This window comes from Siphateles boraxobius, unplaced genomic scaffold, assembly GCF_051911475.1.
Source record: "Siphateles boraxobius isolate OS27281-9 unplaced genomic scaffold, OSU_SipBor_1 19, whole genome shotgun sequence".
Taxonomy (NCBI): Eukaryota; Metazoa; Chordata; class Actinopteri; order Cypriniformes; family Leuciscidae; genus Siphateles; species Siphateles boraxobius.
In genome coordinates this window covers 26,317,276-26,340,636 of record NW_027508799.1, presented here as the reverse complement: position 1 = coordinate 26,340,636, position 23,361 = coordinate 26,317,276, and the positions used below count along the sequence as shown (strand labels likewise).

Below are 23,361 nucleotides of genomic sequence, written 5' to 3'. Positions count from 1 at the left end.
GAAAAACATGAGTGCATGTTTAATATACATAGATTAAACATGCATTGGAGCTTGAATAAACAAAAAAGGCTGCTCTTGTTGAGTCTAGTTTATTAGATGATGTGATGTTAGACAACCATCATACTGAGCTTTTGAAATAAACCTGTCACATGCTTCAGGTTTAAAATAAAAGGTGAAATTATGCCAACAATTAATATCCAGTCAAACCTCAAATGGATTGTGTATTGAGCCTTAACGGTTTTTAAGGTATCCTGAATTGTGAAGTCTAGAGTCAAACAATTGCTTCAGCCCGAATAGATACAAACACTGTGATTCATATTATATAAACGTGGACATTTAAAAAGAATTGCATAGCATATTTGTACCTTAACAAGTTTGCCAGGAAAGATAATTACATAAAATGGACTTAAAAATGATACGGTAATATACAAGGATGAGTAATGACTTTCATTACAAATCTGGCGAACATATATAAAAAACATTTGGATAGATATTTCAGCAAAAATTTCAGATTTAAGCCTTCTTTTACTCAATTGTTATGATTTAAGAATTATACTTTTCAAAGGATGTCTAGCAGAAATTAGAACTCACACATCTCTTGCACAGAGCCATAATATATTACAAAATATTGTTATTCTCAAGGGTGAAACTAGCTAATTATTCATAATTATGTCAAAAGAGAATTCAGGTTTATCCAAATCCTCTGAAAAGCCAAATAACATGCACATTTGGACTGATTTAGTTATTTCCGCTTTGGCAAGTTGGGTCTGAGAATGACCTCTCTAAAGGTTTTCAATGTGAGAATCTGAATCGTCTCGGAAGAGCTGCCTGCCACGGGTTTTGGAGTTGGGACTCGTAATGGACAGAAGATTCAGTCTTGAGCTGCACAACGGAGACTCTTCTGAAGTGGTTTTCTGAAGCAAGAGGAGATCACCGAATGTTAAGCACGTTCAGCCTAAAACATTCAGTATATGACTTACATTTCCAATATCACTGTTGTCTATGGATGGAGTGGCAATTTTGCATATTTTGATCCTAAATTAATTTATAAACATAAAATTAATTTATAAACATCTTATCTGCAGATAAGACGCTACTGAGGTGTGATCTACTCAGTATGATTGTGTCTCTCGGATGAAGGTGGTAATCGGTTCAAATGTTAATTTCCAGAAAAGTGTTTTTCTTAGAGAGAAGCCCTCTCTGGGTCCAGACATCTTGACACCGCCATTGACACTTGGCATTTTTCATAATGCCATTGCACCAATAAAGCTTTTGAGCTCTGGTATGACATCTTAATGATCAAATATCCAGTAAAATTGTTTTGTGATCAGTTACAAAATGACACATTGTTTGTCAATCATTTCTAAATGTTCTAGTGTGCATGTTACCTTTGGTAGTTTAGTTGGTGTACTGCAGGTGTCCACATGAATCACACGTTTAGAGCCCCTGCCGCTTTGATTTGGGGAAGAGCTGATCGTCTCTAACAATGTTGCATCTTCAACCTGATTGGATAATTCGGACACATGTTCATTCTGCATGCTTTGCTCATCACAACCATCCATGGGCGACCAAGAGTAGGTTTGACTGAATGCCATGTCATCTTGTAAAGAGATATTGGATGTTTGATTGTTTTGTCTATTTTCCTCCTTGTAGAGGTGTCGAATACATGAAGGTTTTGTGCTGGAGAACGACTGGGAGAGGCTGGGGGAATGTGGGGCCACGGGTGTAGACTGTGAAGGCCCCAAACTGTGCTTCACAGGGGTCTCTACTTGACTCTGACTGCAGGCAGACTGAGTTAAAGAGTCTTCAGGACCTTGTTTGGCAACTGTTTTTTTGACGAACGAGCACAATCGTGTGTTGCGTGGGGTGATCCATTTCTTGATGGCTCCTTCTATGTCACTCTCTGTACCCACCACATACACGCGCTTCTGACCGCGTGTCACTGCAGTGTATACATGCTGCCAGTTTTGAGCAATGCTGTCTCCAAGAACGTACACAATAGTTTCAGACTCTGAGCCCTGAAGTGAGAAAACAAATAAGCAATTTGGATGAAGCAGTGACAAATGCTGTGAACGGGGCCGTCAATGAACAAAGAACATCAATACCTGAAAGGTGTGAATGGTTCTTGCCCAAGCATGCCGCAGTTTACACTCTCTCTGTAGTTCTCTGTAGTCACACTTCACCACGCGCCCATTTACATCATCCAGTGTCAGGTAGCGCCTCTTTTTTTTCCCTTCCTCAACAGTCACATCCTGTGATTGGTGTAGAAGGACAAGGTAAACCAACTCAGGTTATTATCACTCAAAAGTAAGCATTTTAAATTTAAAAGCATAAAAAGAATTTTGAGATTATCAATAAATGCATAAATAAATAAACTCCAGTACATTTTCAATAAAGAAAATTTCCCCATTGCACAGGCGCTCTTTCTTCTCCTTCGTAAGTTCATCTTGTCTCTGTTGTTCGCCATTATCATGGGAAGATCTGGCATAATCATGTGACGCTCCGACAGTCACATCACTTCTCTCCTCGTGGTCTAAGACATAGCCATTCTTAGTGCAGCAAACTTTATCCTTTCTTTGAAAGTTGAATTTCTTTTTGGAAGTCCTGTAATCAATTACACTAAATATTAAAACAGTAATATACTTCTAAAAAGGCAAGTGGTACAAAGTGGAATAAGATAAAGTGTCATGCTTATTTATTTGTAAGACAACTAACTTTGTAGTATGCTGAGAATAATGCGTGCAGCAAAGCTCATTGATCAACTCACAGTCTTTCCTGTGAACAATAAAACCAACAACTTTAGCAAACTCAGAATTTTCTTAAAAAGATTTACATCTCAGCATAGACTGACAAAGCTAAATCTGCCTTACCTCCTGAAAGCCACAAATTGTGAAGAATTATCACTTTCCAGTCCAGGAGATTCCTTAAGTAAGAATTTAACGGCGTCCTGGAGGGCTAAGCAGCACCAGAAATTTGTTTTTATTGCTCAATGTTATATATATGCCATTTTGCTGACAGTTATTTGGTGCCTCAACAATGCATTTGATTTGTAATTAGGTTTTTTTATTTGTAATTTACCATATCGGTATTGGCCTATATATGTTCATTTTTTTAATGTTCTCATTATTGCCCCAATAATTTTTTTTTTTACCGATATATGAAATATGATTGAAATCACTTAAAAAAGAAAAATATAGTCTGTCATATAGGCTACATACAATTATAATGAGAACATCATTATAATTGTGTGCTTGGGACATGGCTGTTAATGGTGAGACTTCTGTTTTTGTAATCAGGCCCTCAAAAAGTATAGAAAAACTTGGATTTTGATTTATCGGCCAATATATCAGTTAGCGTCTTTCAAACAAAGAATTATAGGTTATCAGTATCGGCCAAAATCGTCATAATATCGGTGTGCCAAAAAGTTGCACTAAGGTTCTTATGGGGGAGTAAAATGTATTGAAGGTGACTGCTTTACTACAGATGCAAATAACGTGCTTCTGAAGCACAGTGACATTGTAAACACCTCCCATAATTCTTCACTTCCTGGCTTATATTATACAAGTGTTGTGAAAAGAATAAAGTCATTTAAAGTATTTTTTAAAAAAAGTAAATTACACTTCTCACTTACCAAAAGAATAATCTTCCCCACTGATTTTGACCATTATGAACCTTTTGTCAGATGACACTGTGGAGGGTCTCGCCATTTGTATGGTGGCATCAAATTCCAAAGGACTGTAAAGCCTTTTTTTACCCATCGCTGAGATGCTGAAATAAAATAAAAGCACGGAAATAAAAGCATTATGATTAATAAACTGTCATTTGGATTGAGAAACACAATTAACAATTGTACAAATTACATATTTGTACATAAAAACATGTACACACAGCCAACAAACCAATAAGGAACCAAAGCTAAGAAGTTACTCAATTTTCTAAAAGCTCATCAAACATTACAGAGTACAAGCTATCTGCTCACAGTCCAGCGTTTCTGACGATGAGCTCAGACTCGGCACGATGGTTGGTCTTCATCTCAATGGCCCAATGGACCTTCTTGAGGACTTCAAACAGATCGTACAGCGTGTTTCCAGGCTCAATGCTGGGCAGCTGCCGCACATCTCCTGCAGACACAAAATAAATGTTTTTGGTTTTTAATATTAATACAAGTACTTAAACTGCAGAATATGTCATTGATAAATACATTGCAAATACACACTAAATGATAAACTGTTATGCATGCAATATGTCTACCCAAAATAATGAACTTCTGGAGGTCTGCATGTTTGGTAAGCATGCTGAGAATGGAGTGAAGGATCTGAACAGACACCAGGCTCCCTTCATCGACCACCAGCACCCGCACCTTCGAGAACTTCCAACCCTGAGGATTTCCACTGGGATCTTTTTCTGCATTCATGAAACTCCATAATATCTGAAGAAAGGGGGTGGGGTTAACTATGTAAATGTGTGTAAATAATACAAGATACCAATAGCAACTGAGACACCTATATGTATACGTTAAAATTGGAATGAACAGTTTGTGCAAAATATTCATTTATTGGACATATTGGAAAACAGAAACAATCAACATTGACAACAAAGCTGTAATTTAATGTTAATTAAGTGTTAAGTATGAAATATTATGTAATGCACTGTGAAGGAATGTAAATGTTGTTTAAGCCATGTAATGTTATGTTACGGAATATTATGTAAAGTGATACAATGCTTAAGACAGATAACATTCTGAAATGTTATGTAATGTACTGTGAAGTTATGAAATGTTATGTGATGTTTCAGTCATGCAATGCTATGAAATATGTAAAGTTGATATGTTTAAGTTATTGTTATGTAAAGTTGTGAAATTAAATGTTAATGTCATGTAAAGTTATGAAATGCAAGGTAGTGTTAAATTGTTGTTTAAGTTAATGTAACGTTATGATAGGTTATGTAGTGGAAAGTTATGAAATGTATTAAGTCGCAAAGTTATGTTATGAAATGCTATGTAGTGTAAAATTGTTAAGTTATGTAGCATTATGAAACGTTATGTAACATTATGTTGTGAAATATGAAATATTTTGTGAAATAATATAATATAACTCTACCTGGTGCATAGTATAAGCAGTGAAGCCGGTTCTCTTAGTAAGAAGTGAAGAAGCTCTCCCTGTAGGAGCAGTTAGAAGAACTTCCACAGGCTTTTTATCACTGTCACTCGCCTCACTTTCTTTTTTCTCCTCGTGTACGTCTGACAGCAGCCCATTACTGGACCCCTGAGAGTCATTCTGAAAGTCCTCACAGGCCTTCAGCACCTCTTCCCTGTCACTTGTCTGTTGATTCATGGCCGCCTTAAACACCAGGCTTACCACTGTAGTCTTTCCACAACCTCCCTTCCCACTGATCACGGTTACTGGGTTGGCGCACATCATTTCTGCAGCTCGCACCTGATCGGGGTCCAACTCTATAGTAGACGGATCAACATCCATGTAGGTGGAGTCATCCGAGTCGTCCGAGTCTGAAGTGTGACTTTCCTCTTTAATAGTGAGCTTTGTAATTTCAAAGGACTGAGGAGTATCACAACGTGTTGCCGTTCCTCCATTGTGGACCATGCATGAAGTATCAGGCTGGGCAGAATCAAGAAGAATCTGCTCACACCCAGCCCCCTCAACAATGTCATTTTGGGTTGCTGAAATCGGTATTTTTGCATCAGCCTTAGATTTCCTCAAATTAGCCATACTCCGTTTTTCCCAAGCCTTTGCTCTTAATCTATCCAGCTGCGCTTCGCGAAGAACCTTCCTCACATCCAAGTGGATCTTCCAGGGTTCTCCCTCAACCAAGCTCCTCAAGCATTCGGCAATGCCTTTCTCATAGCCGAAGAGGTTCCTAAGGGCCACCTTTTCGACCTCCCTAATCAGCACTCCCTGTTTCTCAAGAAAATGCAAAGCATTCCAGGCACCCTCAACTCCGGTCTCAGGCAATATCTTTTCCTGCAACATCTCCCGGTCGGCATACGTGCTGCCAGTGGCTCTGCAGTGTCTTTTCAGTTCTGCATACAAGAGCAAGGAGTTACGCTGGATCACCGGGATACTAAAAAATAAATTACAGTCTTTGAAGGCCTCCAGTTTTGCTTCACACCGGATCAGATGTAATTCTTTAATCATAATCTGTTGAAAAAAAGTGGCAAAATATTCATTAAAGGATATCAAATAGTGAGGGAAATAATGTGAGCTTTAGATTTAGAAACCAAACAACAAGTGTCCTGGGAAGCAATCTTACATGGCTGAAGCCCAACTTCCATACATCAGTCTTAATGAGCTCCTCAAGTTTGGCCAATACATCTGTATTGTTCTGGTCCTGTGCAGTAGGATCATCTTTTTCAGAAGTTTCCTGCAAGCGTTTCATTCTTCCTTTGCTGATTATCTCCATAAACTGACCCGGCAGCAATGTTGGCAAGTATTTCATGATTCCAGGGTACAAGCTGGCGACTCTCACGTGTGTCCAAGCGACTGTGTTTAAAGACAAATAACAAGAACAAGGTTTGTGATTATGATTTCGGTATCATTATTTTAATCACTTTTTTCATAATTATTATATGTGCAAAAGTATATTTTAGATTTAGGTTAAGGCTTAGGAAATTACCAGCATTTGCGACGTTTTCTGTAGCTATGTTTCCATCCACCAATTTTATATTTATATGTATTTTGGGACATTGCATAAAAAAAATTTGGATGGAAATGCCAAGATGCGCATACATTCTAAAAATGTGAGTAAAAAAAACGCATGCACTCAATTGAGGCCGATACATTATTAATACGAAAAGAAGACATGCGCATAAACTACGAAAGAAACACATTACCGAATACACTTTACACTAACAAAGAAAGGTAATCATATGCTTCCAAATTGCAGAAACTTCCATTTTTATTACAGATATTTTGCGCCAATTTCCCAGAGGGTGAAGATTTTTTTTCTTTTGGGATGGAAATGCTGCATTATTTGCAAATGCTGTATTCTAATTCTGCACACAAGTTAAATTCACCACTTTGGATGGAAACATAGCTTGTGTCTTTGTTTTACAATAAAACATATTTTTCAAATTGTTGCTAAATATAATATTCTACCAAAAATCACTTCAAACGCAACTCATATTATACAATTAGACACAGTATACATTTTCCAACCAGAGAATTTGACATTTGACTTGAGATCTTCAGCCACAGCTTTATTCTCAGGCGATGAATCTTCAAACTCCTGCAGGACGTCCAGCACATTGACAAGCTCCACATTTCTGTCATTGGGCAACCACTGCCTGAACATGGTAACAAAGTCAGGTTGTGCTTTACATGCTTTAAGAAAAAGAAACACAAGTGACTGTCCCTCTGATCTCAGATTGGTGCGGAGGCTGTACGAGGGATAGCCTTTGACAAAAGCTTTGTGCTGGCCTTGGCGAACTCTGCAGGTTACTTCCCACCAGGGATCACAGAGGAGAAAACGGCCCTCAACCCTGTACATCTTTTTACCGGCCATGAATGACACTGCAAAAGAGAATAAGACATGCATGAAACATTAATAGTTCGGTCCATAAACAAAGACTATATGTCTTTAAACAAAAATTCCGCAAGAAAGTTAACTGTAAAAATAAGCTTCATGTCTCCTGTAGGAGTGAGAAACAATGGCTAGTTGATTTTAATTGAAACTGTGTAAACTGTAAAAAAGTTTGACATAGTAAAAAAACAATCATGTTTAGTACAGTTCACACCAACAATGTAATCTATATGCGTACTTTGAAAATTGTACTTTACTTGTAACAGTCAATTGTAAACAGGCTTACTTTGTAACTTCTGACAATGAAAATTAAAAATGGCGTCATATGGTTAAGTGATGTTCAAATTTCAAAATATAAAATGATATCGCTTATACATGATCATTTTAATTTAAAACTCAATAACAATTTAAGAAAATAAATTATAATTTAAGAAAACAGTATGCTTGAAGTTGGAAAAATGCCCTACAAGAAAAACAAAAAAATATCATATTAATATAAAGGTATGCCTATTACTTGAAACGTCACACAAATATATAAAACACTTTCAACATGTAGTAGAAAAAAGGATGTTTTTATTTAGGCCTATTCAAATCTGTTATGCTTTAAATTCACTTTTCAGTGACACTATGTATAACGTAAACATGGATACTTTGTTTCACCACAATGCAAAATACAAACATGGCCGCTTTCTTATTTGGAAACTTGTGAACTGAAAACATGGTTACTTGTAGCAATGTGAACTGAAAACATGTTTTTATGTTTACTGAACACATAACTATGTTTACTTTTTGGGTGTGTATGGGGTGATTCTAAAACCAAAGGTTAACCAAAGACATGTTTGGTAAAATATAATATTGTTTTACCTTCTTTTGACGCTGGCACGGAAGATTTAAATACGTTTGCCCCAGACGAGACAGAGTCCATCTCTTTCATGTCAAGAAATTCAGGCTGTATTTCCTCTTCAGCTTCATCTTCACTTCCTGAAACATCATCTCGATTTGCCTGGTCAACCTCACGTTCTGGTAAAATGTAACCAACTATGGTTTTTAATCCGGCGGAGGGACTTTTCAGCGCCATGTTTTTATGCAGTCCGTTTGAAGATTTCCACAGATCGCGAGCGCGGCTAAATTTTTGACTCATGACCCTCATGACTCATCACTGTAAAGATGATCAACAATAGCCAATCACATCACACCGAATAAAAGTCCGTTCAGTTTATGTGCTGCTTCCTGTCAATGGAATCACTAGTAAAGGGAACGCTCGCACCCCTATGGTCGCACCTGATTAGATACTACATCATTTATTGTAAAATATTAACCTTAATTAATATTAACCTTATTAAAAGGTATTTTAAAAAGCTTAATAAAATAGAAATATATAAAGTATTGTATATAATGTTAGATATGCTCCATGCTTAAAATAATAACAAAATGTCATTAAAAATAATAATTTCTACAGTCAAAAGGCAGTATGTAGGGTTTAATGGTCTAAAAAGGGCATTTGTTTTATTTTATGTGTATTCGTCTTAAATATATAATTATATATACATTTAAATTAATATGATATGACCAGAGTATACATGCAAACGTGGCCGTGGTCACATTTGCGGGATCCACGATAACTTAGAGTGGGTAAAGAGCGCTATTTTGAATAAATAACTATAATTCACATTACAAAATGAAAAAATAATAATAATAACAATACAACATAAAATGTACAACTAAACTCAACAGCCAATCAGATAATCCCAAAATAAAAGTCTCGGTAAAATTATTAGACAGATGACGTTAAACACATATTGTAGTTGCTATCGTTTTCTTTATTATGACAAAACACGGTAGATTAATTTCATGGGTTAAAATATCTACGCACATAATATATTAGATAAAAAGTCCCTTGTGTTTTCTTAATTATACTAACAGTCGTCAAAAACTTAAACTACTGAGAACTTTACTTTGCATAGCGATTTCTAGACACTATCGTAAGTGTTTTAGCATGCAATGATTTCATCTTTAGTCATCAAAATAATTGGTTTAACAAACAGTCAACTACTATAAATGACCACCACTCCCTAAAATGACAATAGTTGCAAGCATCTCCATAGTTATATACATAGCATTCATAACATATCCGCTTTTAATCTTCTTTTTTATGTTAAATCAGTTTGAGGATATGTTATAAAGTCCTGTATAGGCTATCTCTAAACTACTTTCATTTTAAGTAGATAAATATAAAAATATTGTTAAAACATATTCACATATTTTTAAATACAGCACAAACAAACAAACAAACAAACAAATATTTTAACAAAACATGCACCAACACTCCCCACTGCAGCTTAAACTCCCAGAGTTCATTTTTTTATAGAGATTTATTTCCCAGGTCAATCACTCTGACTTAAGTGATAGAAGTTCTTCTGTATTTATTTGCCCCTGGTTGTACAGGTGAATTTTATTCTTCATTTTCTCTTTTGCTGGATTCCTGACGTCATCCTGAGAGGGTAGGGCATCATCATCTGAAACAGAAAAATGTAGGATATTATTTCTGGACATAGATTAGTCAATGAAACCTAATACTTCCAGACAGATGTCCATGTGTATTCTTCCTTGACTTGCCTAGAGTGACATAAAAAAACGACCGACTGAAGCCATTAGCACAGCAGTCCTCACACCCCTGCACTTCGCTCCCAGTGGTACAGCTGCACTCCACAGGCCAACTCCCATATAAGTCCAGGTGAGGTGCAGAGTCTGCCTGCACATTTTGTGATGCTGAAACCACTTTGTTATTTTCCTGGAGAGATTCCCTGGGGGAATGCGACAAGTCGGGATCTCCCACACTCAGGAAAGTGACTTCAGACTGGCTGCACTCACAGGGTTCTCCCAGATTGGTAACTCTGGCTTCCGCCGGTGGGCTGCACATTTCATCATCTTCTATAGGGAGGCTTGGACCCGGACTGTGGCCGTTGTATGGCCACTGAAGGAAGATCGTATCGTCTAGGGTGTGTGGTTGGTCCTCAGGGGGCTCAGGCATGGGAAGAAGTTGGCTTAGTTTCTGAAGCACCTGAAGACGAATACAATGTTTATATATATACAGTATATAGATATATATATATATAGAGATAGATATGTTTATATGTTTGAGTAAATGAGGCCATTTACTAACCATTTCCATGGTCGGCCTGACTCTCATTCTGCTGCCTGTGCACTCTAGTCCGATTCGGAGCAGACAAAGTGCCACCGCAGAAGGCCAGTGCTCAACTTTGGGATCTAAAAACCGCAGACAGGAATCAACAGAGCCTTTTTCCTCAAACTCTGAATGCAGTACGTCTCTCTAAAGAAATGCAATGGCATAAGTCAGCGAAAGACACAGTAATGTTGTCATCAATTCTATTAATGTAAAATATGAATTATATGGATGAATATCATGAGGAATCAAAGTTTTTGTTCGATTTTTTGAGAAAGGAGATCAATGAACCATTAAAGCAAGATGTAAACAAAACTCAATTTCATAAAACATTGATCATTAAAGGGATAGTTCACCCAAAAATGAAAATTCTGTCATTATTTACACACCCTCAAGTTGTTTCAAACGCTGTATTTGTTTATTTATTTATTCTGCTGAACACAAAAGAAGATATTTTGAAGAATGCTGAGGGTGAGTAAATTATGACAGAATTTGTATTTTGGGTGAATATTAATATAATTAAAAACAAATTAATATATATACTGTCTCACAGTAATATTGTCAAATATTCAAAATAATGTTTTCCAAATTTTTTTCTCCTTCAGAAATCATTCAAATTTGCTGATTTGGTGCTCATAAAACATTTCTTATTATTATCATGTAACTAATGTTGAAAACTGCTGTGCTGCTTATTATTTTTGTGGAATGTGTCAAACATTCTTTTCAGGATACTTTGATGAATAAAACAGCATTTATTTGAAATTTAATTTCTTTGTATAACTACTTTAAATTGATAAATTATATATATATTTAATATTGTTAAAACATATTCTTTGAAATATATTAAAACATATGTCAAAATATGTATATATATATTCTTTTTTTTTCCTGAAGTGGATTCTTACCAGAAACAGGTTCTTTGCTGTGTCCTGTTTCACCTTCTGTCCTGTACATGTCTCTAATATAACCTACAAGCATAGAAACATTTAAGAAACAAAAAATAAGAGCCGAATTATGTTGGGGTATGTATGTCATGACTGGTAAGTAATACATGAGAAAGAAATATTAATGGCCAGTATTCTGCAGCAGGAAGTACATTTTTACCATTAAAATTCTGACGTAAATCTTTATTTATACAAATGGTACCTGGCTCATTTTTTAAACAGGATGCTGAACTCACCATGCCAAGACTGTAAACATCAAGTTTGACAGACAGCTTGCCATCACGGATGTACTCCTCTGGGAGATAGCCAAGGTTGCTATGGGAGCCGGTATCCATGACGATGGTGAGGCTCTGGTTGACAGAGTGGGGTCTCAGATGAGCTAATCCAAAATCTGATAATTTGGGCTGCAGGTTATCATCCAAGAGTATGTTTGAACTGTGAACAGAACACAAAACAAGCTCATTTCAATGCATCCCCTTTACTGGGCACCTCCAAATTTGTAGATATGACGTCAAAGTGCCACCTCGTAATATTTCCACAAATAACCATGCACGGTTGTGCAGTGTGTAGGTGGTGGACTGCCTTTGCGGTGCCTTTTATGATGTTCAGTCTTTCCTGCCATGATAGAGGCCTGTCAACTTCCTGTAACAAAGGCAAGAGTAGAGCCTATGAAAACTTATTTTTATATTAATATGATGTAATCTACTATTACTATAGCATGTTACAGTTTGATGGCAGATGATTTACCTCATGAAGCCTGTGGAACAATGATCCGTTACGAAGGTACGGATAAACTAAACAGAAGCGGTCCGCCTCTGAAAAGCTGCCCCATAACTCCAAAATATTAGGATGCTGATACCTAAGCAGACACAAATGAGAACAACTGACAACATGATAAAAACACTATTTGAATATGATCAAGCAGATTGTAGACTGAACCTACAGTTGTAGAACTTCGATTTCTTTGGTGAATTTTTCCCACAATGCCTTCCAATTAGCTTTCTTTTTCTGTTTATGTAACAAAGAATTTGATTAGTGTTTTTTTTAAAAACTGTAATGGCATTATATCTGTATGTAAAGTCAGACATGAATAGGTTAGGACCTGTTTGAAAAAGATCGGTTTCCCCATCTTCCACAGTAAAATCATTTCCATTAGTTAATTCAGTAAATAATTAGTACATTACATACTTACATTGTTATTATTATTATTATTATGTTATTATATTATTTACTATTTTACTATTATGTTATTATGTATTTATAGTATTTTATTATTATATAGAACAACTACCAGAAAAGAATATAGTAATGTAATGACAAATGAATGTGCAAATAATGGAAACAAAATAAAAATGGGTCCGTTAAGATGAACATAAGATGTAAAACGATGTTTTGAGAGATGTTTTGAAGGATGTTTTGAGAGAAGTTTTGTAAAATGTTTTGAGAAACATTTTGAGATTTATGAAAACTTGTTTACACCACAAAATAGAAAATAGATAAGGTAATTGGCGACTTTTTGTCTGACAATTCTGACTTTTTTCTCACAATTGAGAGTTTATAACTCACAATACTGACCTTATTTCTCACAAAAATAATTTTCTAGCATTTCAGACTTTATAACTCACAATTGCAAGTTTATATATATATACATCACAACAATTATTCCACTTTGAATATTCCATAGTGGAAACAAACTTCCATAGATTTTAATAGGTTAGGACCTGTTTGAAAACTTTCACAGCAAAAGATCTGTTTCCCCATCTCCCAGAGTAGACCTCGGCGAACACGCTTTCTCCGATTTTTAAGTCCAGGTGGAAATGTCTCGTTCCCACAATGACGTCTGAATATGTGATGCAATACTTCTGTTTTTCACCTATGAGACGAACAAATAAGGTTTCATCTCATATCCTCATGAAACCGCTCAAAACAGAAATGAAACTTTTTACCTAATATCTAGAATATGTATAGTAAGTTCTTGTATTACTGCTATGTACAATAATACTAACTAAAGCAAAGACAAAAGTCAAATACAAATGTGCTTGTACTTTGAAAGCAAATTACCTTCAGCAGAAATAGACTCTGGATGGAGAGCTGCAGTTTGACAGAATTTCTCAGTATTTTGCAGATTCTGATTGGGAAAAAAAAGATATATAGATAGGGTGAATGTAAAAACATATTCATAATGTGACTAAATTGGCAACAATAAAACTGCTAAGATTCAGTTGAACATACAGAGTTTGCGCTCATTCATGCGTATGCTTTCTAAGAATCCTAAACCACAAGAAAGCCAAGCATCTGAGCAGAATCTTTAAAAATCTGCAGAAATTACAGCATCAAACAGAAAAAAAACATTACCATGGCAAAGAGAGGGGGCGAGGATGACTTCAGCACACATGAAAAGTCTAGAATAGAATCAAATAAGTTCGATTACTGTTTGTTATACTATGGCAGCTTCGTTATAGCAGTTCGTGGGTCGTGTTTTGTTTTTGCATCCAGTTCACAACATATTTAGATTTGTCAAATTCCTCTTTAAAGTAAAATATACGTTACAAACATAAAGTAACACTAGCTGGTACAGAAAGCTTATGTGAATAAGAGGAAGTTGGAGAGGCTGTAAAATGTAAACAACCCTTACAAGAATTTCCCCTAAAATATTACAGTTATTGCTAATACTAAAATAATATTATTAATAATAATAATATAACATCTCCTTTAAAGCTTTCAGACTCATTCTTTTATTTTCATTAATTTTTTTCTGCTTTAAGTTTTATATTTACTGTAGTTATTTATTGTGTACAATTACTGTAGCAACCATTTTAGCATAAAGTATATTTACCATGGTACATTATCAAAAAGGGAACATCAAAACCATAATTAGCTATGAAGATTACCTTGTGACTGAAAAAGACTGGTGGCTCGAGCATGACCCATGTCATCCAGAACCTTCAGCAGATCCTCCACTCTTTTATTCTGCTGAGCCCACGACCACATGAGCTCTTGTGTTGGACTTTTCCCAGCAGCCACATACATTTCAGTACATCTCACCTCCAGCTGACTGGGAAGGATGCGAGTAGCTGGAAGGAATCAGGCTGGGATGAATGTCACAAAAATGTTTCCCACAAGATCCAATGCAGCGGATTTGATGACCCTCTCTGTTGGAAAATCCAGCCTAAACTCCCTGATAGTTGTGTTCTGTTCTGAAAACCACCTTGACCACCGTTTGCGGGGACAAGTTACAAAGTAGAAGCTGAATTGTTGATGGTAGATCTTCTTGGACCAGTTAGTGACCATATTGTACCAGTTTTGACCAACTATTCCTAATCTAATTACTAAATACACTCTTAAAAATAAAGGTTCTTTCTTATTGGAATCTTTTGTTATTAAGACCCTTTAACATCCATGAAACCTTTCCATTACAGAAAACTGTTCTTATAAAATATAACTGAAGGGTACTTTGAGCAACCAAAAATGGATCTACTATGGCATCGCTGCGAAAACCCCATTTTATAACCTTAATTTTGAAGACTGTAGCCTATTGTACATTGTGGGGAGAAAAGAAGCTTGAACAGAATATTACAGTAGGCCTATATTCCAGCGGCTATAATTTAACAAAAACACATTCCCAACGAAGATTAATATAGGGAAATCGCTGAGATGATTGTTTGCTTAACTTCAAACTTACAGGTAACGGTACACAATGTTACATTGCCATGGTAAAGTGTGTAATTACCTAAAGCTTTCCACCCCAGACCGTCCACCCCGCTGTCCATCAGTCTACAGAAAGTCCTCATGAGCACCGGCGGGACGTCGAAGAGGAACGTCGACGGGTCTATTTTACCTGACATCTTCCTCTAGTCGATACCATACACAGGTGAGTGAAGTTTGGTTAGATGTTTCATGTCTCTCGGAATGGTGACTCTACAGTGCTCTCTTGTGTTGATACCTCTTGCTACAAAGCGGAAATTCCCTAACTCCACCTACTTCCTCTAAATAATTTCACAAATGCTCATAATATTTGCTCGTAAGAGAAAGGTGAATCAAACTAAACTAAACAATTAATTTAGAAAATAATTAGTAGGCTACATTAGCCTGTATATATAACAACAACAACGACAATTATTATTATTGTTTTTATGTCATTGTATCGTTTACTATTAAATAATTAGTAGCCTAACCTACATTATAAAGGACTAGGCCTACTTCATATAACAACAATAAATATTATTATTATTCTCTATCATTTACTGTTTTGTCTTTTACTAAAAGAATTGTATTACTAATTTAATATAGCCTATAACAATTGAATACCAAAAAATACCAATAATTGAATGGCAGTTTGATGTACAAATACATGTAAACATAAAATTAAAACCATAAGGAATGAGATCAACACTACATCATCAGCTACTTCTGAAGGCTGTTAGATAACTTCTGACAAACTTTCTCACAATAATCAGAGATAAAGTTCATTTATCATTTTCACCCCATGTAGGCTACAAAAGAGATAGCCTACTCATAAAAGTGTCTCAAACGAGTTAAAAATGAATACAATTATAAATCATTGAAACACACACACACACACACACACACACACACACACACACACACACACACACACACACAGTGTAAGGACATAAGTTATTCCTCAAAAATGGCAATTATCACTCTTAACAGAATTTGTTATAAGACAGATATTGCACATTTTCATACTGCATTGCATTCACACAACATGTAATGTGCATAAATAAAGCTCCATTCCTTTACATTATTACATAAAAAACACAGCTTTATTTACAAAAGGTCTCCAGTAATTGAGATTGAAAGTGATTTTCAAAGCATTACAGCTTCACGGTTACATCATCAGTCAGTGTTATTAATATGACTAGTTGATGCCACTGAGCAACGCTTGCGAACCAGAGGGAGGCTTGTGTTGTCACCATCACAGGTTTTTCGGGAAGTCATGTGACTTTTTTTCAGAGCGCGGCAGACTCCTCAAGGGCGCGAGATACAAACGTTTGCTGTCAAACGCACTTCAATCCATGAAAACAAATATGATAAAAGTGGAGATTTAAAAAATTCTTCTAGCGCAAACTTTGAGGATTTTTCATTTCAAATAGAAAGCGAAACTGTTACATTTTACTGTCTGTTTTTTTTTTATCCAATTACCGCCTTGATCGCTCAGTTGCTAGGCAGATATGTATGTTTTAGGTTAGGTAAGTAACTGAAATTCACTACAATAACTATGATGTTGATTTAACTTCAAAGTACAGGCAATAAGACAGACTATTTTAAGCAAATAAACACAATTGTTTCATTAGGTTTTCTAAATTTTATTTTCCTGTTTTAAAAATTACATTTTTTTCAGTAGCAATTTGTCAAATTGAATTATTCATATTCATTAATATTTCAATGTGCAGTTGTGAACATATGTCGATTAACAAGAGGAAATAACAACTGGTTTAAAAGAGAGAGTTGGTTGTAATATTTGTAATTAGCCTAATTTCAAAATAAAGCCAGAAATAGGATTTACACAAAGAGGAATGAAATAAGTGAAAAAGACCCATAAACTAATCAAAACCCACTCAAAAAAACATGTAGCAGCTACTTTTGTTTAAATTATCCTTACTCTTGTGAAGAAAAAGAATGTCCACTCAAGGAAAATTAAAATCACGGAAGTTGCGATGAAATTTGTATGAATAGTACATCTTGAGCAACATTAGCTTTGTGATATGGGACAGTATGATAATATGGTCTCTGTAGATGATGAAAAATGTCCAAAAAAATTATCCTAGGAAAAAGAAAGAAAAACACACACCTTTATTCTTCTTTACATTTCTGAATTGCCACATTTTAATGGTAAAAACAACAACTCGGTATTGCTATATTTTTTTCATTGATAATAAACAAGGCAACACTTACCACCCTTTGTCTGTCTTTGATTGGTAGCTTTACATGTTGGACTCTGTGGAAAAACAAAACAAAAGATGTTCAATACACGTGCCATGTCATGTAAACCACAAGGTATCTTCTAGAAATACACACATAACACTCACCCCAAACAATTTTCCTTGTATCGCTCATGTGTCGAACGCTGCAGGAGTAATCTTGCCCTTTCTCTGGTGTGAAGGAGACGCTCTTGGTGAGGTGAAACTGCCAGCCCTTTTCGAAGGCCAGGTCAGTCTGCTGGGTGTTGTCCATAACTTGTCCATTTTTCAGCAGTTCAATGGAGATATCAGGTGGGTGGAAGCCACTCACATAACAGATCAGGGTGTTCGGCTTTCCATACTCTCCTGGAAAGTGGCTGTACAGCTGAATCTTGGGACTGGCTGAAAATAGAATTTGAAAAATATTAGTTTAAAAAGATAAAGCGCAAGTAAAGTAAATATTATCATGAAACGAGAAGATTGTTCATTTGGAATAGAATTCTGGATGCAAACGTAACGTACAAAAGCTGAATAAAAATTGAATTCAAACTTCCTGACTTCATTTCATGAAACACAAATTACATCAGAATTCCTCATTTACTTCGCAGACAAAAAAAAACGCAATGTCTTTCCAGGCCTATAGTCTGTTAAGCTAAAGAGACCCTAAAAATTATAACCTCGGTAAACTAGGCTTAACATTAGTAAAACATACTAAATTAATTATTTTCAATCACAGTAAGACATTACTTTGGTTATATATAAAAAAAGATTATCACTTAAGTGACATGACGCATTGTTTTGTAAATGAAGGTTAGGAAAAACAATAATCAAATCAATTCTACAGATACATAGTGACATTATAGCTAACAAATATATAGATATTTTAAACCTCAAGGGGAAATCCAGTTGCAAGTCAGACGATAGAATAGAACAATACAGCACAATAAACAAACAAACAAACAAACAAACAATAAGATACAGAATTCACAAAAGCAATTTGAATTACTTACAGACTTTCCCTTGTACGGTGACGTACAGCACACAAAACAGGGCAAAAGACACGAGTCCTCGCATTTTTGCGGATTTATTCGCGAGTATCAAAGAGAGTATCCTCCACCTCTCAGGTCGAAAGCAGACAATACTGAAAGTAAAACACCAGTAACCTTAAATGCTCTGTCACCACCGACACCAGCACAGCCTCCAAGATGACAGGGAAGCCAATAGCAAAATTCCTACAAGTTGTTGTTGGGTAGATTTGATCTAGGGAGGTTATACAGACTGTGGCAATGATCTGGTGGAACAGTCCCTTTTGGAAACACCCGAACTTACCTAAACAAAAATAAGACAACTCCCTCTTCTTCATCAACAAAACCGATCCGCCATTACGTAAATCGCCATGAACCAAAACAATTCAATAACCATTTAAAATGTTAAATGTTGGGTAAAGAAAACTTGGCAAATATAGGCTATCCTAATATTGAAAGAGCAAATGGCAGTGAACTGAGTTAAATAGCGAAGTGACATGCTATACTGCACTTCTAAAACTATTTTAAGCATTTTAATGTTACTTTTATAGTTGAATAAATTTTATATATAGCTATTATATAAATGTATAATATATATATATATATATATATATATATCATTACAACTCACAGAATAGAATTAAACACAATTTTATTGTTAAGCATGCTACTGCAGGGAATGTACATGGAAGTCCCCAAAGCAGATCTAGGCAGGCAGCTGGGTAAGATATGGGGCTTTAGAAAAATTCCAATGGCGCTCTGCACTGAGTTGAGCTGCTTCGGGGCGGAAATAAATAAATAGATATAAAAACAGATCAATTGGCCTTAGCCGTATTGGCTTTAGATATTCAGCTGCTCAAAAGAGTTTCATGATCGAACAATTCATGCTAATGTATAGGCTATATGTAACATACATTTTAACAGAGACTAATTCTGTTTCAGTACATGTATAATCAGCTTAGTGTATACCTGTATACGTAAATAGTTGGATTTACATCAAGCCATATCCAGTAAACCAGATTCTAATGTAATATTGTCCTTGATTCCCTAACATTTCCATATGTCTATTACTGGGGATACCAAATTGTGAGAACATCACAGATTAGAAAAAGCAATTCATATTCTTTTTGGGGCAGAGTGCAAAGTGAATGCATCTGTAAATCTGAGACTGGTAATATATATATATATATATATATATATATATATATATATATATATATATATATATATACAGGTCCTTCTCAAAAAATTAGCATATTGTGATAACGTTAATTATTTTCCATAATGTAATGATAAAAATTAAACTTTCATATATTTTAGATTCATTGCACACCAACTGAAATATTTCAGGTCTTTTATTGTTTTAATACTGATGATTTTGGCATACAGCTCATGAAAACCCAAAAGTGCTGCTTCTCTGTAGCCCAGGTCAGGCGCTTCTGCCGCTGTTTCTGGTTCAAAAGTGGCTTGACCTGGGGAATGCGGCACCTGTAGCCCATTTCCTGCACACGCCTGTGCACGGTGGCTCTGGATGTTTCTACTCCAGACTCAGTCCACTGTTTCCGCAGGTCCCCCAAGGTCTGGAATCGGTCCTTCTCCACAATCTTCCTCAGGGTCCGGTCACCTCTTCTCGTTGTGCAGCGTTTTTTGCCACACTTTTTCCTTCCCACAGACTTCCCACTGAGGTGCCTTGATACAGCACTCTGGGAACAGCCTATTTGTTCAGAAATTTCTTTCTGTGTCTTACCCTCTTGCTTGAGGGTGTCAATGATGGCCTTCTGGACAGCAGTCAGGTCGGCAGTCTTACCCATGATTGCGGTTTTGAGTAATGAAACAGGCTGGGAGTTTTTAAAAGCCTCAGGAATCTTTTGCAGGTGTTTAGAGTTAATTAGTTGATTCAGATGATTAGGTTAATAGCTCGTTTAGAGACCCTTTTCATGATATGCTAATTTTTTGATATAGGAATTTTGGGTTTTCATGAGCTGTATGCCAAAATCATCAGTATTAAAACAATAAAAGACCTGAAATATTTAAGTTGGTGTGCAATGAATCTAAAATATATGAAAGTTTAATTTTTATCATTACATTATGTAAAATAATGAACTTTATCACAATATGCTAATTTTTTGAGAAGGACCTGTATATATATATATATATATATATATATATATATATATATATATATATATATATATATATGCAGGGCTAAATAAAGCATCAGCCATAGGAATGCTTAAGTTATCCCTGTTTCTCAGGCTTTTAGGTTGTATGGAATACAGTGGTGAGCCAGAGCAATAAAGAAACGCATATGATTTGTGGCTTGGCCTGGATGCCAGATTCCCAGCCACAACATTCTTCATCTCAGTCTCTATAGAAACTAAGCACAATATTATGACACTGCTTGGTGTAGATCTGTAATCCAATGTATTAAACTGCGGGGAAAAAATAAGTCTAAAACTCTAGTTTATGCACTTTTTGTGCCGTCTGCTTTGGAAGTGCTTTCACTGTAAGTTCAAACATGAAGGATGTTTCATTGTGCATTGACTTGTTTGAGCGATTAAACCAAAGCAGATTTACTAGTCTGGGCACATTTCAGACTTGTCAACTTTGCAAATAATAGTTTGTCTTCTGATAAATAATTAGCATACAGCAAGTTAATATATGTGTGTATACACATATGCACACATCTTTGAGTATATTGTCACATTAGACAACTACATATCAAATTAAATGGCTGGTGACTAGATACACTTTTCAAAATGAAAACAAAAGACTCTTTAGTTGTTATTTTAAATAAATATATTAAAGCATTAAATTATATGACACATGTGTTAATTTGCCACTTGGGTTTATATTTATATTTGTGATGTCCAAATACAGTTGGGCCCAGTGTATAAACAAAAAGTGAAAGTAGATTTAAAGGCTTGAACAAAGCTTGATCTCTGGGAAATCATGTGATAAAGTCTGGGATTTTTTTTTTCTTTTTAATTGTTACATACACGGAAGTAAATCTAGACAACTATGACTATTGCCCAATATTGACTCTGCATCTAAATCGAAAATGAAAAAAATTGTAAATGAACAACATCTGATAATCTACTGTTTTTGTTTTTTTTGTTGCTGTTTTGTTTTTTGTGGTTAAACACTCAAACTGGTACTTTTGGAGATCTCAAAATATAAGGCAGCTTGCAATGGCACAATTTTTCCCACTAGCTGTCAGCATTGTACAAGCATTTAAGGTGAAACTGAAGTCATGCACAGAATTAAAGGGATAGTTCACCCAAAAATGTCCAAAAATTCAGTCATCATTGACTCACCCTCAAGTTGTTACAAACCTGTATGAATTTATTTCTTCTGCTGAACACAAATGAAAATATTTGGCTAATCAAACAGTTGATGGACCCTTTTGACTTCCAAAGTTGGGGGGATACTATGAAAGTTAAAGGGGTCCATCAACTGTTTGCTTTCAGACATTCTTCAAAAAAATCTTCTTTTGTGTTCAGTAGAAGAAAGAAATTCATACAGGTTTGGAACAACTCGAGGGGGAGTAAATTATGACAGAATTTTCATTTTTGGTTGAACTATCCCTTTAAATCAGGAGTCAGGCAGTGAAAACTGAGTTTGATGTTTGGACCGGCTGCTGAACATACCTCAGATTTAGATGGATTTATATCATTGTGTTACAAACCTTTTAATGATTTGAACCGCCAGAACTTAAAAACGAGATCATCATAAACTATAAAATCTAATGATTGACTTGGTCATGACATCCAGCACACATAATATTCCTTTCCCCATCAAAGTGTCAATCCAATTTTAAGTTAATGTTCATACCCAACACAAATCTTAAACAGTAGCTAATTGAAGATCACTTAGCATTCTTTAGTTAATGTCAAATAGAGGAAGCCAGGATTCCTTGCTCAGATAGACGTTCAGTCAAACGTAACACCACCTTGTTTTGACTCATTTCGCACCGGTCTAATTTTTCATATCTCTATCTAGAGTGCACCACAAATCTTGCGGTGTAGCCGACTGGGATTGAGGTTCGAGCATGTGGTAGCGTTCACAACCTCATAAAGGCTGCAGACACTCGGAGACCATAACAAAACCATCAGCCTTTATAGGAGGGGTTTTACTGTCTGCAATGACAATAGAGGCGTACTTTTAGTCTGTCTGTACATAAATAATTCTTTTCACAGCAAAAAAAGAAGTCTAGACTTCTAGCACATAGCTTACAAATAGCCATAGTCACAAATCTGCTAATGTCATACAAATACATGTTCTAAAAGGGGCGATGCCATAATAGAACCATTTTGGGTCCCAAAATAATTCTACCTTAATGTGCTATCGGGATTATCGGGTTTTCTAGTTGAAAATTGGACATGAATGCGCCCACTCAAGTCGTATTTAATACCGGAAGCTTAGGGATAATTTTGATAGGCCTACCAGAGTTTCAGAGTTGAGGTGCGCCATTTCATCTTAATATCAATTGTGAGATTTAGTCAGTCAAAACAGTTTTGAGTTTAATTAATCTAATTTTGTGTTTCTGCAAAATAGTGATCTATGATCTCTTGAACGAACAAGCTCATAATCACGACGTTAGAATTTCAACATTTCCGATAGCATGTGAAGGCAGCATTAGAGGAACCATTTTCTCCTCAGTGCAGAACAATTTGAAGAACCTTTCTCCATATTAAAGCAATTGAAAGGGTCCATGGATGTTAAAGATTATTCATGGAACCATAAAT

At 35.7% G+C, this 23,361-nt stretch overlaps 3 protein-coding genes across 3 annotated transcripts; all 3 read right to left on the bottom strand.

The window, feature by feature from the left end:
* Positions 1-75: 75 nt before the first annotated feature.
* Positions 76-8,827, bottom strand: helb (helicase (DNA) B). Its single transcript, XM_077234588.1, has 13 exons — positions 8,401-8,827; positions 7,173-7,526; positions 6,268-6,497; positions 5,100-6,155; positions 4,252-4,429; positions 3,980-4,121; positions 3,632-3,768; positions 2,871-2,955; positions 2,716-2,775; positions 2,385-2,604; positions 2,106-2,252; positions 1,389-2,018; positions 76-914 (listed from the first exon to the last, which is right to left on the bottom strand). Exons 1-13 carry the CDS (start codon positions 8,684-8,686, stop codon positions 783-785), a joined length of 3,657 nt encoding a protein of 1,218 aa, XP_077090703.1. The 5' UTR covers positions 8,687-8,827; the 3' UTR covers positions 76-782.
* Positions 8,828-9,335: 508 nt separating this feature from the next.
* irak3 (interleukin-1 receptor-associated kinase 3) lies at positions 9,336-15,617 on the bottom strand. The gene is made up of 13 exons (XM_077234587.1): positions 15,395-15,617; positions 14,556-14,738; positions 14,020-14,066; positions 13,726-13,792; positions 13,386-13,537; positions 12,608-12,672; positions 12,412-12,523; positions 12,188-12,306; positions 11,901-12,099; positions 11,626-11,688; positions 10,700-10,867; positions 10,153-10,597; positions 9,336-10,052 (listed from the first exon to the last, which is right to left on the bottom strand). Exons 1-13 carry the CDS (start codon positions 15,507-15,509, stop codon positions 9,925-9,927), a joined length of 1,863 nt encoding a protein of 620 aa, XP_077090702.1. The 5' UTR covers positions 15,510-15,617; the 3' UTR covers positions 9,336-9,924.
* A 1,361-nt stretch (positions 15,618-16,978) lies between these two features.
* On the bottom strand, positions 16,979-18,850 carry b2m (beta-2-microglobulin). The gene is made up of 4 exons (XM_077234586.1): positions 18,599-18,850; positions 17,718-17,990; positions 17,584-17,626; positions 16,979-17,452 (listed from the first exon to the last, which is right to left on the bottom strand). The coding sequence occupies exons 1-3, from the start codon at positions 18,660-18,662 to the stop codon at positions 17,613-17,615; spliced, it is 351 nt and encodes a 116-aa protein (XP_077090701.1). The 5' UTR covers positions 18,663-18,850; the 3' UTR covers positions 16,979-17,452; positions 17,584-17,612.
* Positions 18,851-23,361: the final 4,511 nt, after the last annotated feature.